The sequence below is a fragment of the Artemia franciscana genome, chromosome 13 (genome assembly GCF_032884065.1).
Source record: "Artemia franciscana chromosome 13, ASM3288406v1, whole genome shotgun sequence".
NCBI lineage: Eukaryota > Metazoa > Arthropoda > Branchiopoda > Anostraca > Artemiidae > Artemia > Artemia franciscana.
This window is the reverse complement of record NC_088875.1, coordinates 7,652,378-7,666,281: the sequence shown is the minus strand read 5'-3', so window position 1 is coordinate 7,666,281 and position 13,904 is coordinate 7,652,378. Positions and strand designations below refer to the sequence as shown.

General features: G+C 36.9%; 3 protein-coding genes across 6 annotated transcripts in view; all 3 read right to left on the bottom strand.

Annotated features, from left to right (window-relative positions):
- LOC136034471 (3',5'-cyclic-AMP phosphodiesterase-like) overlaps positions 1-13,904 on the bottom strand; it is a 387,364-nt gene that overhangs the window by 346,036 nt on the left and 27,424 nt on the right. The window lies entirely within an intron of this gene.
- Positions 6,684-7,523, bottom strand: LOC136035070 (52 kDa repressor of the inhibitor of the protein kinase-like). Its single transcript, XM_065716665.1, has one exon. The coding sequence runs from the start codon at positions 7,521-7,523 to the stop codon at positions 6,684-6,686; it is 840 nt and encodes a 279-aa protein (XP_065572737.1).
- LOC136035069 (52 kDa repressor of the inhibitor of the protein kinase-like) lies at positions 7,659-8,378 on the bottom strand. Its single transcript, XM_065716664.1, has one exon. It carries the CDS (start codon positions 8,376-8,378, stop codon positions 7,659-7,661), a length of 720 nt encoding a protein of 239 aa, XP_065572736.1.

Below are 13,904 nucleotides of genomic sequence, written 5' to 3'. Positions count from 1 at the left end.
GTTCCCCCTCGCATAGCACCCTCCGTCAACTCCTCCCCCCAACCAAAGAATTCCCCCTGAAAGCGTATGTACATTCCTAAAAACCATTACTATATGTAAATACTGGTCAAAGTTTGTAACTTGCAGCCCCTCCCACAGAGACTGTGGGGGGGTGAGGCATTACAAAAACATATTTATTAGGTGTTTCGACTATGCTGAATAAAATGGCTATCTCAGAATTTTTATCCGGTGACTTTGGCAAAAAATGAGCGTGGAAGGGGGCCTAGATGCCCTCCAATTTTTTGGGTCACTTAAAATGGGCACTAGAACTTTTAATTCCCGTTAGAATGAGCCCTCACACGACATTCTAGGACCACTGGATCAATACGATTACCACTGGGGAAAAAACAACAACAAAAAAACACAAAGAAATAAACACGCATCCGTGATTTGTCTTGTGGCAAAAAATGCAAAATTCCACATTTTTGCAGATAAGAGCTTGAAACATCTACTGTAGGGTTTTCTGTTACTCTGAATCTGACGGTGTGAATATCGTTAAGATTCTATGACTTTTAAGGTGTTTTTTCCCCTATTTTCTAAAATAAGGCAAATTTTCTCAGGTTCGTAACTTTTGATAGGTAAGTCTAAATTCAAAGAAATTTATATATTTAAAATCATCATTAAAATTCGATTCTTTTGATGTAACCATTGTTATAAAAATTCCGTTTTTTAGAGTTTCGGTTACTATAGAGCCAGGTCGCTCCATCCTACAGTTCGTTACCACGAACTGTTTGAATAAGCTTGAGTGTAAAAATGCGAGTTAAGGAAAGAGTAATAGCTCTCTTTTGCTATAAACCAGAACCTTAATAACTATATCGATAACGATATCCAACAATATCCAACTATCCAATAGTAACCAACTAACGATGTCCAACGATATCCAACTAACGATATCCAACAGTAATAACTATTATTTATGCTGACTCTAAAAATATAAAATTTATTATGTCTAAAACTGTTTATTAAAAGCTCTTATCGGATGAAAAATTATGTAGTTTTAGAAAAACAAATAAACTCCAGCAAAAATGGGTGCAATCTTGATGAAATTATCCAATGAAATTCAACATGTATAAGAACCCAAAAGGTAGTGTCAATAACATTTCTTATTTTCTTATAAGTGGATTTCTAATCCACTATTGCAATAGCGTGAAAAATAGAGTATGAAAGAGAGAGAGGGAGAGAGAGAGAGAGAAAGAGAGAGAGAGAGAGAGAGAGAGAGAGAAAAATGATTTGCAAAAAAAAAACAATGTAAACTCACTCTCTCTGTTAACTTGATGATCACAACAACAAAATAATTTTTAGGTTTATGGTTATTTTTCCCTCGATTAGCAACAATCTTTAAGTAGCTAATCCTAATCTTCAACCTGGAGTCAGAAACTAGCCGTGAATGGAAAGAGCGAAAATTATTAGGAATTTTAATTCCAAAACACTGAAAAGATAAGACAGAAGAGACACAAACTTTTATAAAGAAGGGCAGAGGACGAAGATGAAGAAACAGAAGGAGCGGTAGATGCACATACCTACATTTAGGTTCAGGCAAATACATGTACATGCTTCACTTTACTAAGTTACTCCATTATCGAAGGAAAACTAGCCCCCCCCCCCCACGCCCTCTTTTCCCCTAATGCATCCAATTGAACTTTTGATATAACCATTTTATTTATAAGTCCTAAAATCATACAACAATGCCTCTAAGGCCGACACTACCCTTCGGATCCTGAAGGTAATGCTTGGAGGTTATACCTTCGGGGCTTATAAGGTTTTTGGGAGAAAGGGGGAAGAGGGGTTATCAGTATTTTTCAGCATTTTTATTGGGTCTTGTACAATTTTTGACGTTAGAATACACAATTGACTCTCGACTCAGTTTGGGCCCTCGATGGTGTGCATCTCAAAACATAGTGAAGTATCAATACTTCACTATGAAAATGATGAAATATTATAACTATTACAGAATAAGCAATTATAAGGATTATTTGAAAGACTATGCTTAGGTATATCTATGACTAAAAGATCATTAGCGTATACTTAGTGTGAAGAGTTGGCTAAACCGTAAAAATAAATTGGAGCTAAACATAAACAACAAAAATAGGTATCCAAAAATTGCTATTCTAAATTAACTAGGAGACAAAACTCCTCCTTGTCAAATTCCCTTCCGAAAAGGGATATGTTGATCACAAATAGAACTATTAAAGCTAATTATAAGAAATGAATACGAGTACCAATACTTCACTACGAAAACAATGAAATATTATAACCATTAGAGAATAAGGAATTTAAAAGCTAAAAGAACTTAGCAAAAATTGTCAAGCGCAAAAAAGTGAATGTAATATTTATTACAAGGTGGTTCCTGAAAAATAGAGGACATAATTTGGTGGATATGGCTGCATCCAATATCAGATCAAGGATAGATTCGCTTTTTTAGCCACAGTAGAACACAAGTCACAATAGAAGAGCACACTAGAAGTCACAGTGGATCACAAAAAGTTGTCAGATACAATAGGCGAATTGAAAATAACTGAAGACGCTACATCAACAGCTCAAATTCAATAAAATACCATCAAAATCTGTCATTATCTGTCAAATTTGAAATACCATCAAAATCTGTCAAGGAAGACTTCAGTCTTTTTGTTTGCAACTTCAAAAGAAGACAGAGACACCATAAGCACATGAAGTTGTGATTGGCTGGGTGGATACGAAAACACCTTACTGCTATACTGCGGTTTCACCTTTCTGCTAATTTTAGATTAACTCATTGTTTTTTTTTTTTGTGTGTGTTTTTTTCTCTTCTATTTTTTGTTCTTTTTTGTTAGTAACACACCCTCGCAAGCAACGCTTTTGGTGTGCTACCGATTGATTTTGTCTGTGTTATTTGTTTTGGTTAATAAATTAATACTACTACTACTACTATAACAGGAGTAAACAGAATAATTCACAGTGGGAAATATTGAAGAATAATATTTCACCTATGTTTTAGGAGGAATAAAAGAAGTCGAACAACTTTCAAATGTATATAAATCTGCATAAAAAGTAAAAGTTTGCACTAAATTCCAACTTTAGCGTAAAGAGTGTGGAACATCCCCTCATATAGCCTACGGAGTAATTTTTGCTCGTCTGGAGCTTCAATGCTGCTCATTTGAAATCCAATAAAAAAAATTGTTTTTTTTTTTTTATGAACTTGTACAAAAACCTGAAAACGTGATTGCAGAATATAGGCAGGGGAGCGATGCGTAGAATTTTGTGTTTCAAGCATGCTAGCCAAATAACATAAACAATAGCTAGGTAGTGTAAAGACAAGTTTTTCCTTCTCCCACTCTTGACCATTGACAACACCTTAGAAACCCTAGGGCTCGACCAAAAGGGATCCTGGACATTCTTTGAAAAAAAAATTGAGCAATAATAAGCTCGAATTAAACCTGATGAATAACGGTGACAAATATGGAAAACCTATGATATATGCTACAACCACTTTTTCTTAACATTTTTTTGATTTTTAACGGTCGAGGTTGAGAAATACCGGCTCGGAAAGAAGGCGTATTTTGCTTAGGGTACATTTCAAACATTTTCAGAAGAATATTCCTCAGCCGTTAATAGTCAAACAGTTCGTGGTAACGAACTGTTTGACTATTAGTTTTCACTACTAGTACTCTAGAACTGAACTAACTGAACTGAACTTCAACACTGAACTAGTATTCAAGGTTACAACATATAAACTAATCGGATTATCTTTTTACATTGTTCATGATCTGAGGTAGCTACTGCTTTGAATTAAATGTGCTGTTACGGAGTAACTTGTAATTACTGTAATAAGTTTTGCAAATTGAGACTGAAATTTTTTGGAGGATTATTTACTGTGGAATTGGCAAATTGTGGGCCCTCTTTGGGAAAGTGCACGGCCCTTAAACGATAGATTCATCCACGCCTGCTGTTAAAAAAAACAATTGTGGAACTTGATAATACCCCTGAAATTTATGAAACTCTTTCTATGACTTTTTTAGCCCTGAAAGCAAGTGATAAATTAGGGTCTAACTCAGTTTATTCAAGCATCACCCCAATTTATGACAAATTAGTTGCAACTGAAGCCCAACTGGAGAAGACAAGAAGTGATCTGCTGGAAAATATTACAAAGAAAGTGACTGAAAAGTTAAAAGACCCAAGATCACTGAAAGAGGCTACTGAACTGATAGTCAGCCAGGTTTATGATTCAGTCACGCTCGAGTTTAATCCAAAGTTTGCAAAAATTGAGGAGACTATAAGTAGTCTGAGAACTCAAATTGAAAATTTGGAGGAGAGGATTAGTAGAATAGAAAACAAGCTTGATGATTATGATCAAGAGTCCTTACTTGATAGTCTTGTATTTCATGGGGTAAAGCAGTTGCCTGGTGTAGACACTCGTACGACAATATATCGCATTATAAATAGCAAAATGTCTGTGACCGACCTCTCATCTTTTGATTTGATTAATGTATACCGTCTCCGATTGAATAATCCGACTACACAGCATGAAGAAAGTTCTATTAGAGTTGCTCCGATCGTCGTTAAATGTTCTGGCAAAGATATAGCCCGTAGAGTGTTTAAAGCAAAAGCTAAACTTGCTTCAACTGGTGTTTTTGTATCGGAGTCTCAAACTAAACATCGCCGGGACATTTTGAATGCAGCGAAAGACAAGTAAGGTCAACGAAATGTTTGGTCAGATCAGAGTGAGATTTTGGAAAAGCCTAGTGCAGGGTCAACAGTCAAGAAGATTCGTTCTATTACCGGCTTTATTTAGTCTTATATGTTATGATTAGTGTTTTTTGCATTTTTTTATTTTGTTTTAATGTTTTTGCTTGTATTTTCAACTTTTCTTTTTCAATGCTTTTATGTGTATTTTTTCTTTCTTGCTTTTTTTTTCTTTTTTTTTAGAGAGAGAGAGAGATTTGTTTTGGTTCGAGATTTCATTTACTCTCGCTACGTCTATACTGGATGATTTAATGAGCCGACCTTTTCTCCCTGAACAGGTTTTGTCGGCACAAATAGCAACTGATATTGAGCCTTGTATGAATAAATAAAAAAACAAGTTTTTTTAACTGAAAGTAAACAGCAACATTAAAACTTAAAACGAACAGAAACTATATCGTATATGAAAGGGGCTGCTTCCTCATCAACGCCCCGCTCTTTACGCTAAAGTTAGACTCTTTCTCTCAACTCTTCTTTTTAAAACAGTAAATTTTAGCCTAAAGAGCGGGGCGTTGATGAGGAAGCAGCCCCTTATATACATAACTTATAAATTAGCTTACGTAACGAACTTTTGTATTCTCATGTTTTTATTACGTATATGAGGGGCTTCACCCCCTCGTCAGTACCTCGCTTTTTACACTAAAGCTTAAATTTTGTCCCAATTCATTAAGAATGACCCCTGAATCAAAAAAGCCGTAGAATAAATAGTTGAAATTACTAAAAATACTTTAGCGTAAAGAGGGAGTCCTAGGAGGAGGTGAGCCCCTCATATGCGTAATAATTTCTGTTCGTTTTAAATTTTAATGCTGCTCCTTACTTCCAATTGAAAAAAAAAACTTTTCAGATTTATTTTTTCATTGTTTTTTTCTTAAACAATACTAGAAAATCTTGCGCTCTCTTCATGGAAATTTTCTTCCCCCATGACATACTCCTCGATGAAAAGTTCCCCCAATACCCCCCTCTTCTCAAACCTTCCCCCCAACGAAAAAATCCTCCTGAAATGTCTGTACACTTCCAAATAACCATTACTATATGTAAGCACTGGTCAAAGTTTGTAACTTGTAGCCCCTACCACGGGGACTGTGGGGGAGTAAGTCGTCCCCAAAGACGTAGTTATAAGGTTTTTCGACTACGCTGAATAAAATGGTTACCTCAGAATTTTGATCCATTGACTTTGGGAAAATAATTAGCGTGGGAGGGGGCCTAGGTGCCCTCCAATTTTTTGATCACCTAAAAAGGGTGCTAGAACTTTTCATTTCCGTCAGAATGAGCCCTTTCGCAATATTTTATGACCACTTGGTCGACACGATCACCCCTGGGAAAAAAACAAAACAAAAAACAAACAAACACATAAACACGCATCCGTGATCTACCTTCTGCCAAAAAATACAAAATTCCACATTTTTGTAGATAAGGAGCTGTAGGTTCTCTGATACGCTGAATCTGATGGTGTGATTTTCGTTAAGATTTTATGACTTTTAGGGGGTGTTTCCCCAACTTTTGATGGGTAAGACTAAACTTGATGAAACTTATATATCTAAAATCAGCATTAAAATGCAATTCTTTTGATGTAGCTATTGATATCAAAATTCCTTTTTATAGAGTTTTGGTTACTATTAAGCCGGGTCGCTCGGTCGCTCCTTACTACAGTTTGTTACCACGAACTGTTTGACAAGTTAGATTTAAATAGTTGAGAAACAGTGCATATGTTCAATTTTCGCAGTCAGGGGTGGATCCAGCCTTTCCTTCTAGGGGGGGGGGCGATTCTTACCGAAAAAAGTGGGGGTAGTGTCCTTTTTGTAGGCCACAAGGCTGACCTTACTTTTCACATTTTAAGTTTCCCTGGCGGTCTCTTGTTTAACGAAAATGTGGTTTTCATATATTACAATAACGATTACAAAAACTATACTTGATCAACTGACAAGTGTTTACAAGCAAAATTCAAGCTTCCTGGCTCCACTGTTCACAAACCTGTCGATTGCTCTGTCAATGCTGATATCGATGCCGCGGTGCCCATTAAGGAGGGCCAAACCACTAAGTCTAGTTTGCCCCATCTGTCCTCTGAGCCAGGTTTTCAGTTTGCGCAGCGGCTCGGCAGATGCCACGGTCGCTGGAAGAGATATAAAAATATCAAGAAGTGAGCTGACATAAGGATTTAGGTTTCTGTCACATTCCTTGGCAGTTTCTTCCACTGAAAAAGGAAAAATACTTCCTTCTCTCTTAACCCGACGCCATCTACTTCTCCACACATGCACCTCTGCCAAAATAAGTGTTGCCCTGGTAGACGGCACGGTTAAGCCAAGAAGTTGACCGTACATGCTAGAGATCGCTTTGACGGAAGATTGCAGCAAATAATCAGTACAATTCACAATATTTGATTGCAGCAGTACGGTTAACTGGAAAGAGCTCAGCCTGTCTCTTGAGAATCGGCTCTTTAAGTCACTTATGACTGAGTCGAGCATAGGTATAATAACAACACGTCGATAATATTCTTCAGGCGTAGAATGAGGAGGATTATTTCGATGAACCTGTCTTTGTGTAATCTTTGGAACTTCAACACCCAATTGGATTTTGTCTGACAATTCTTTTACTTGCTCGAATACTACTGCGAACTCTTCGTCATACGTTTCCCGTCGCTTCGCTAGAACATCTAAAAGATCAGAAACGTGGCAATCGGCAGCGCCCAAGTCTAAAGTCTTCTTCTGGAATAGCCGACTAAGAGGCAAGGTCAGAGCGCAAATACTGTGTAGACACTGAAGGGAAACCATGAATTCCGCACTATGTAACGCTGTGACAAGCGTCTTTGCCTTCGGAGAGGTCACTGATTCACTCCAGTGACTAATGTGTTCCAAAGACTAGATGATTTTTGGAAGTTCGGACACAAACTGCATAAGCGACTCGTGTCACTCGATCCACCTCGTCTCGCCGATTCCCCCGAGCTGAGCTTTTAGAACTTTGTTCAAGACGTAATTTCTCTTCGCAGATGCATTAAAAAATGCAACAACTTCTTTTATAGTGCCTATGGCATTTCTGATGCTTGAAACAGCTGACCTTTTTGACAAAGAAAGGTCTAGGGCGTGGTTAAAGCAGGGACAACGAGACGCATTTTTAGATTTTTTCTGAATTTCAAGTACAGCACCACAGTTATTTGATACCATCATTGCACACCCATCCGTAGCAGTTCCAACACAGTCAAGTAAATTCAAACCCATTTCTTCTAAAAGGCTTAGAAATAGCTGGCCAATCACTTTTCCGTTGACAGTCGGCTCTGTGTCTGCAGTGGAAGGTTCAAAGGTGGCATGATGAACGCCAACGAAATCTATGAAGTCCTCGCGTTTGTGGTTATCGAAGGCATAGCAGAGAGCTAAACTAAGTTGCAAAGAATGTGACATATCTGTTGTCTCATCGAGAATGATGCTGTAATACCTTGCTGACTTTACTCTTTCTAGAATGATACCTATAACTTCTTTCGCACAACACTCAATCAATTGGTTTTGAGTTGTTTTGCTGATGTAGGTAGCATTTTTTACTGATGTTTTCAGTTGTTCCTTTAATTTACTGTCGCCACTTTCAGCACGATAACGTAGTAGTTCTTGGAAGTTTCCTTCGTTGGAAAGCGGCATGTCATCCAAGTTTAAGCTGCCATCATCCCGATGGCCCCTCAGTGGAATATTCTACCCTCCTAGAAATATGATTGATTCCAGAATCGGCTTAAGCCTCTCTCGGTTTTCTGTTACTTGCTTCATTCGCTGTTCGTTGACGTGATTATTTACAGATTCGTGCGGAGAATGGTAGGCTCTTAGACATGACTTTTCAGCCTCTACTGCGTAATGATGGTATTGGGAAGTATCAGGTACTGTCAGGTTTCCATCTTCTCCCAGTAACTTAGCAGATTTTGTGACAGGCTTTGTGACCAGCTTTGTAGGGGAACCTGTCCGTTTGAACCCCCGCCAGCCCCATTTACAAAAAGAGGGCAGTATCTGCAAAAAAGGCCTTTCTGGGCAGCAGAATAAACAAGCCAGTGGAAACTCTGCAAATGAGAATCGTTCAAATACCTTTTTTTCGTCATTCCCCCACTTTAAATGAACAGCATACGGCATATGGCATCCAATTGGGAGTTTCCATGGCCTCTCCAGAAGCTCGTACTTTATTCGGTCGTCAATGGCATGTATTGTACCGATGTGGATCCCAATATCGTTTTCCGGAAACAAGGTAGGGGGTGGGGGTGTTGTTGGATGATCACTCTGAACGCTAACGGGGTTAACAGAAGATTGCAAAGTGTTAGGAATTTGCCCGTGTTCGCCATTTCCAACAGAACTAATTAAAGAGCTACTTGCAGTTACTGTTACGCTATCTATTCTGCGAGACTTTGAAATGACAAAGCTGTCAAGCGTCTTTTGTCCGCGTTTTCCCGACATCAATATCGATTAAACGACGAAAATCCTCGTGACACATGCACATTCAAATTTCATTATACACTGGAACGAAATGTTTGTTTTGACACTTCAGGTCCGGTTGTGTTGCTAAACGCCACCCACTTCCAATGTTTACATCGAACAGGGAGGCGAGAATTAGCTAAAATTTACCGGGTGAACTGTTGCTATGCTATGAGGTGACAAAAAAATAATCGAGGCTAGCTTGATAGTGGGAAAGCTATGGAATGAAAGTAATGTAAAAAGGTTTTATAGTCTAGTTACAGTAGTTAGAACATGCGTTAATGCAGACTTCCGTAAGTGCAGTAAAAAAATTACATCCCATCTAGGGGGGCGATCGCCCCCCTCGCCCCTCCCCTGGATCCGCCCCTCTTCGCGGTTAAACCCCGCGGAAGCCGATTAACTGAGGACTGTAGTAAGGAGTGACCCGGATCAATAGTAACCGAAACTCTAAAAAAAGGAATTTTTCTAACAATAGTTATATCAAAAGAATCGCATTTAATGCTGGTTTTAAACATATAAGTTTCATTAAGTTTACACCTATATATCAAAAGTTACATGCCTGAGAAAATTTGCCTCATTTTAGAAAATGGGGGGAAATACCCTTTAAAAGTCATAAAATCCTAACGAAAATCCCACCATCAGATTTAGTGTATCAGAGAACCTTACAGTAGAAATTTCAAGCTCCTATCTACAATTACATAAAAAAAAACTATTTTTTTTAACTGAAAGTAAGGAGCGACATTGAAACTTAAAACGAACAGAAATTACTCAGCATGTGAAATGGGTAGTCCCCTCCGCAATCCCTCGCTCTTTACGCTAAAGCTTTTAATTGTTTTTAAAAGCAGAATTGTGGCAAAGAGTCAAGTCAAACTTTAGCGTAAAGAGCGAGGGATTGCGGAGGGGACAACCCATTTCATATACAGAGTAATTTCTGTTCGTTTTAAGTTTTAATGTCGCTTCTTACTTTCAGTTAAAAAAAAGTAGTTTTTTTATGTAATTTCTGAACGTTTTTGAATTAATGCATGTTTGATTTTGGCTCTCTACACATAAATTATTAAAATGAAATTTGCATATTAATTCCTTTTTTGGCTAAATGGCTTTCTCTTAGTTTAGATCAGACGATTTTGAGAAATAAGGGATGGGGAAGGAGGCCTAGCTGCCATGCAATTTTTCGGTTACATAAAAAGGCGACTATAAATTTTAATTTTTAACGAATTTTTTTATTAGTAAAAATTATCCGTAACTTAAGAATTAACTTACGTAACAAACTTTTATATTCTTTAATTTTTATTATGTATATGAGGGGGTTTGTACCCTCGTTAATACCTCATTCTTTACACTAAATCGTAAGTTTTGTCCCAATTCTTTAAGAATAACCCCTGAATCAGAAAGACCGGAGAATAAATTGTTGAAATTGCTAAAAATACTTTAGCATAAAGAGCAAGGTATTTATCTCCTCCTAAATACCTCGCTCTTTATGCTAAAGTATTTTTAGAGCCCCTCATATGCGTAATAATCTCTGTTCGTTTTAAGTTTCAATGCTACTCTTTACTTTCAATTGAAAAAACTTTTCCATGTTTATTTTTTCATTGTTTTTTTATACTGATTTTATAGATTTATAGATTTTAATCATTGTTTTTCATAAAAAATCCTGCGCCCTTTTCATTGAATTTCTGTTCCCCCATGAAATATTTCTCCAAGGAAAGATCCTCCCACATAGCCCCCTCCCCTCAACCCCACCCCCAAAACCAAAATAAAATCCCACGGAAACGACTGTACACTTCCCAATAACCATTATTATATGTAAACACTGGTTTAAGTTTGTAACTTGGAGCCCCTCCCCCAGGGACTGTGGGGGAGTAAGTCATTCCCAAAGACATAGTTATTACTGTTTTTGACTATGCGGAACAAAATGGCTATCTCAAAATTTTGATCTGTTGACTTTGGAGAAAAAACGAGCATGGGAGGGGGCCTAGGTGCCCTCTAATTTTTTTGGTCACTTAAAAAGGGCACAAGAACTTTTCATTTCCGTTATAACGAGCCCTCTTGCGACATTCTAGGACCACTTGGTCGATACGATGACCCCTGGGGAAAAAAGACAAAAAACTAACAAACAAATAAACACGCACCCGTGATTTGTCTTCTGGCAAAAAATACGAAATTCCACAATTTTGTAGATAGGAGCTTGAAAATTTTGCTAAAGGGTTCTCTGATACGGCGAATGCGATGGTGTGATTTAGTTAAAATTCTGTGACTTTTAGGGGGTGTTTTCCCCTATTTTCTAAAATAAGGCACATTTTTCAGGCTCGTAACTTTTGATATTAAAAAAAATTACATCCCATCTAGGGGGCGATTGCCACCCACGCCCCTCCCCTGAATCCACCCCTGTACGCGGTTAAACCCCGCGGAAGCCGATTAACTAAGAACTGTAGTAAGGAGCGACCCGGATCAATAGTAACCGAAACTCTAAAAAAACGAATTTTTCTAACAATAGTTACATCAAAAGAAGCTCATTTTAATGCTGGTTTTAAATATATAAGATTCATTAAGTTTACACCTATATATCAAAAGTTACATGGACCATTATGATTCTGTGACTTTTAGGGGGTGTTATCCCCTATTTTCTAAAATAAGGCACATTTTTTCAGGCTCGTAACTTTTGATGACAAAGACTAAATTTGATGAAACTTATTTATTTAAAATCAGCATGAAAATCTGATTCATTTTATGTATATTTTAGCATCAAAATTCCGGTTTTTAGAGTTTTGTTTACTATTGAGCCAGGTCGCTCCTTACTACAGTTCGTTACCACGAACTGTTTGAAAATGTGGAATTTTGTATTTTTTCCCGCAAGACAGATCACCGATTCATGTTTTTTTTTAGGAATGATTGCATAGACCCAGTGGTCCTAGAATGTCACAAGAGGGCTCATTCTAACGGAAATTAAAAGTTCTAGTTCCCTTTTTAAGTGACCAAAAAATCGGAGGGCACCAAGGCCCCCTCCCACGCTCATGTTTTTCCCAAATTCACCAGATCAAAATTCTAAGATAGCCATTTTATTCTGCATAGTCGAAAAACCTGATAACTAAGTCTTTGGGGACAACCTACTCCCCCAAAGTCGCCGTGAGAGGGGCTGTAAGTTACAAACTTTGACCAGCGTTCACATATTGTAATGGTTATTGGGAAGTGTACAGACACTTTCAGGAGGATGTTTGGTAGGGGGAGGGGTTTTCGCGGGGGGAAATTTCCATGGAGGAATTTTTCATTGGGAAGAAAATTTCCACGAAGGAGAAGCAGAATTTCTAAGCATTTTTAAAAAAATAATGAAAAAATTAATATGAAATTTTTTTTCAACTGAAAGTAAGGAACAGCACTAAGACTTAAAACAAAAACCGAAGTTATTACGCACATGAGGGGTTCACCTAATATCTTGCTCTTTAGTCTAAAGAAATTTTATCAATTTCAATTATTTATTCTAAGACCTTTGTGATTCAATCGTAATTCTTAAGAAATTGGGACAAAACTTAAGCTTAAATGTAAAGAGATGGTATTGACGAGGGGGTGAACCCCCTCATATGCGTAATAAAAACATACGAGTATAGAAGTTTGTTACGTAAGTTATTTCGTAAGTTACGTATATTTTTACTAATAAAATCGTTCTTAAAAAATTAAAAGTTCTAGTTGCATTTTTAAATAACTAGGATTACTCCCCCGCTCCTTTTTTTCTCAGAATTTTCCGATCAAAACTATGAGAAAGTCATTTAGCCCAAAAAAAACAAATTAATATGCACATTTCGTTTTAATTGTTCATGTGCAGAGAGCCACATGAATTAGTTGAAAAACGTTCAGAAATATAATAAAAAAAAAATTTTTTTTTTACCGAAAGTAAGGAGTGACACTAAAACTTAAAACAAACAGATATTAATCCGCATATTAAAGGGGCTGTTCCTTCCTCAACGCTCCACTCTTTACGCTAAAGTTTTTTACTGTTTTAAAAAGTAGAGTTGAGAGAAAGAGTCAAATTTTAGCGTAAAGAGCGGGGCGTTGAGGAGAGAACAGTCCCTTTCATATACGGAGTAATTTCTGTTCGTTTTAAGCTTTAATGTCGCTTTTTACTTTCAGTTAAAAAAAAACTTGTTTTTTTATTTAATCATCTACAGGTACAAAAAGAAAACACTCAAGCTTATGATTCAGTACTTGCAACTAACATACACAGTTAAAGATTTTACTCAAGCATTTATATGTATTTAGTTCAAATTTGAGGTGAGTCTTTGAACTATCGATTCCCTCTATATTCGTTTCCTGTTCTGGGATAATTTTACCAAGCAGACTAATTTGTCTTTGGAATCATTAAACTACAGCATATCTAAATTATCCACGACATAATCTCTTCTTAGATGTTTTCTTGAAACCGGAGAGGTTAGAACATTTCTGAAAAAGAACATTTCTTGAATCTAACAAGTTGGATGCTCTCTTCTAACCCATTCGAAATGTTCTGAGAGTCCAAATGTAAGAAATAAATAAATTAGAGCGAATAAAATAAACAGAAATCCCACACCACACTTTTTTTTGTTAAATTTTTAATTAAAATCTCTTTGTGTAATATAACCATTGTCTTTCCTGATTGTTAATAAGAATGGATCTTCACATATTTCTTTAATTATTTTTTCTTTAATTATTTGTGTTTTTCTTATTGTTTGTTCCGTTTTTTTC

What these genes read in the sequence shown, in the direction of transcription:
- LOC136035070 (XM_065716665.1), bottom strand. Translation starts at nt 7,523, where the DNA reads ATGGTTTCCCTTCAGTGTCTACACAGTATTTGCGCTCTGACCTTGCCT.
- LOC136035069 (XM_065716664.1), bottom strand. Translation starts at nt 8,378, where the DNA reads ATGCCGCTTTCCAACGAAGGAAACTTCCAAGAACTACTACGTTATCGT.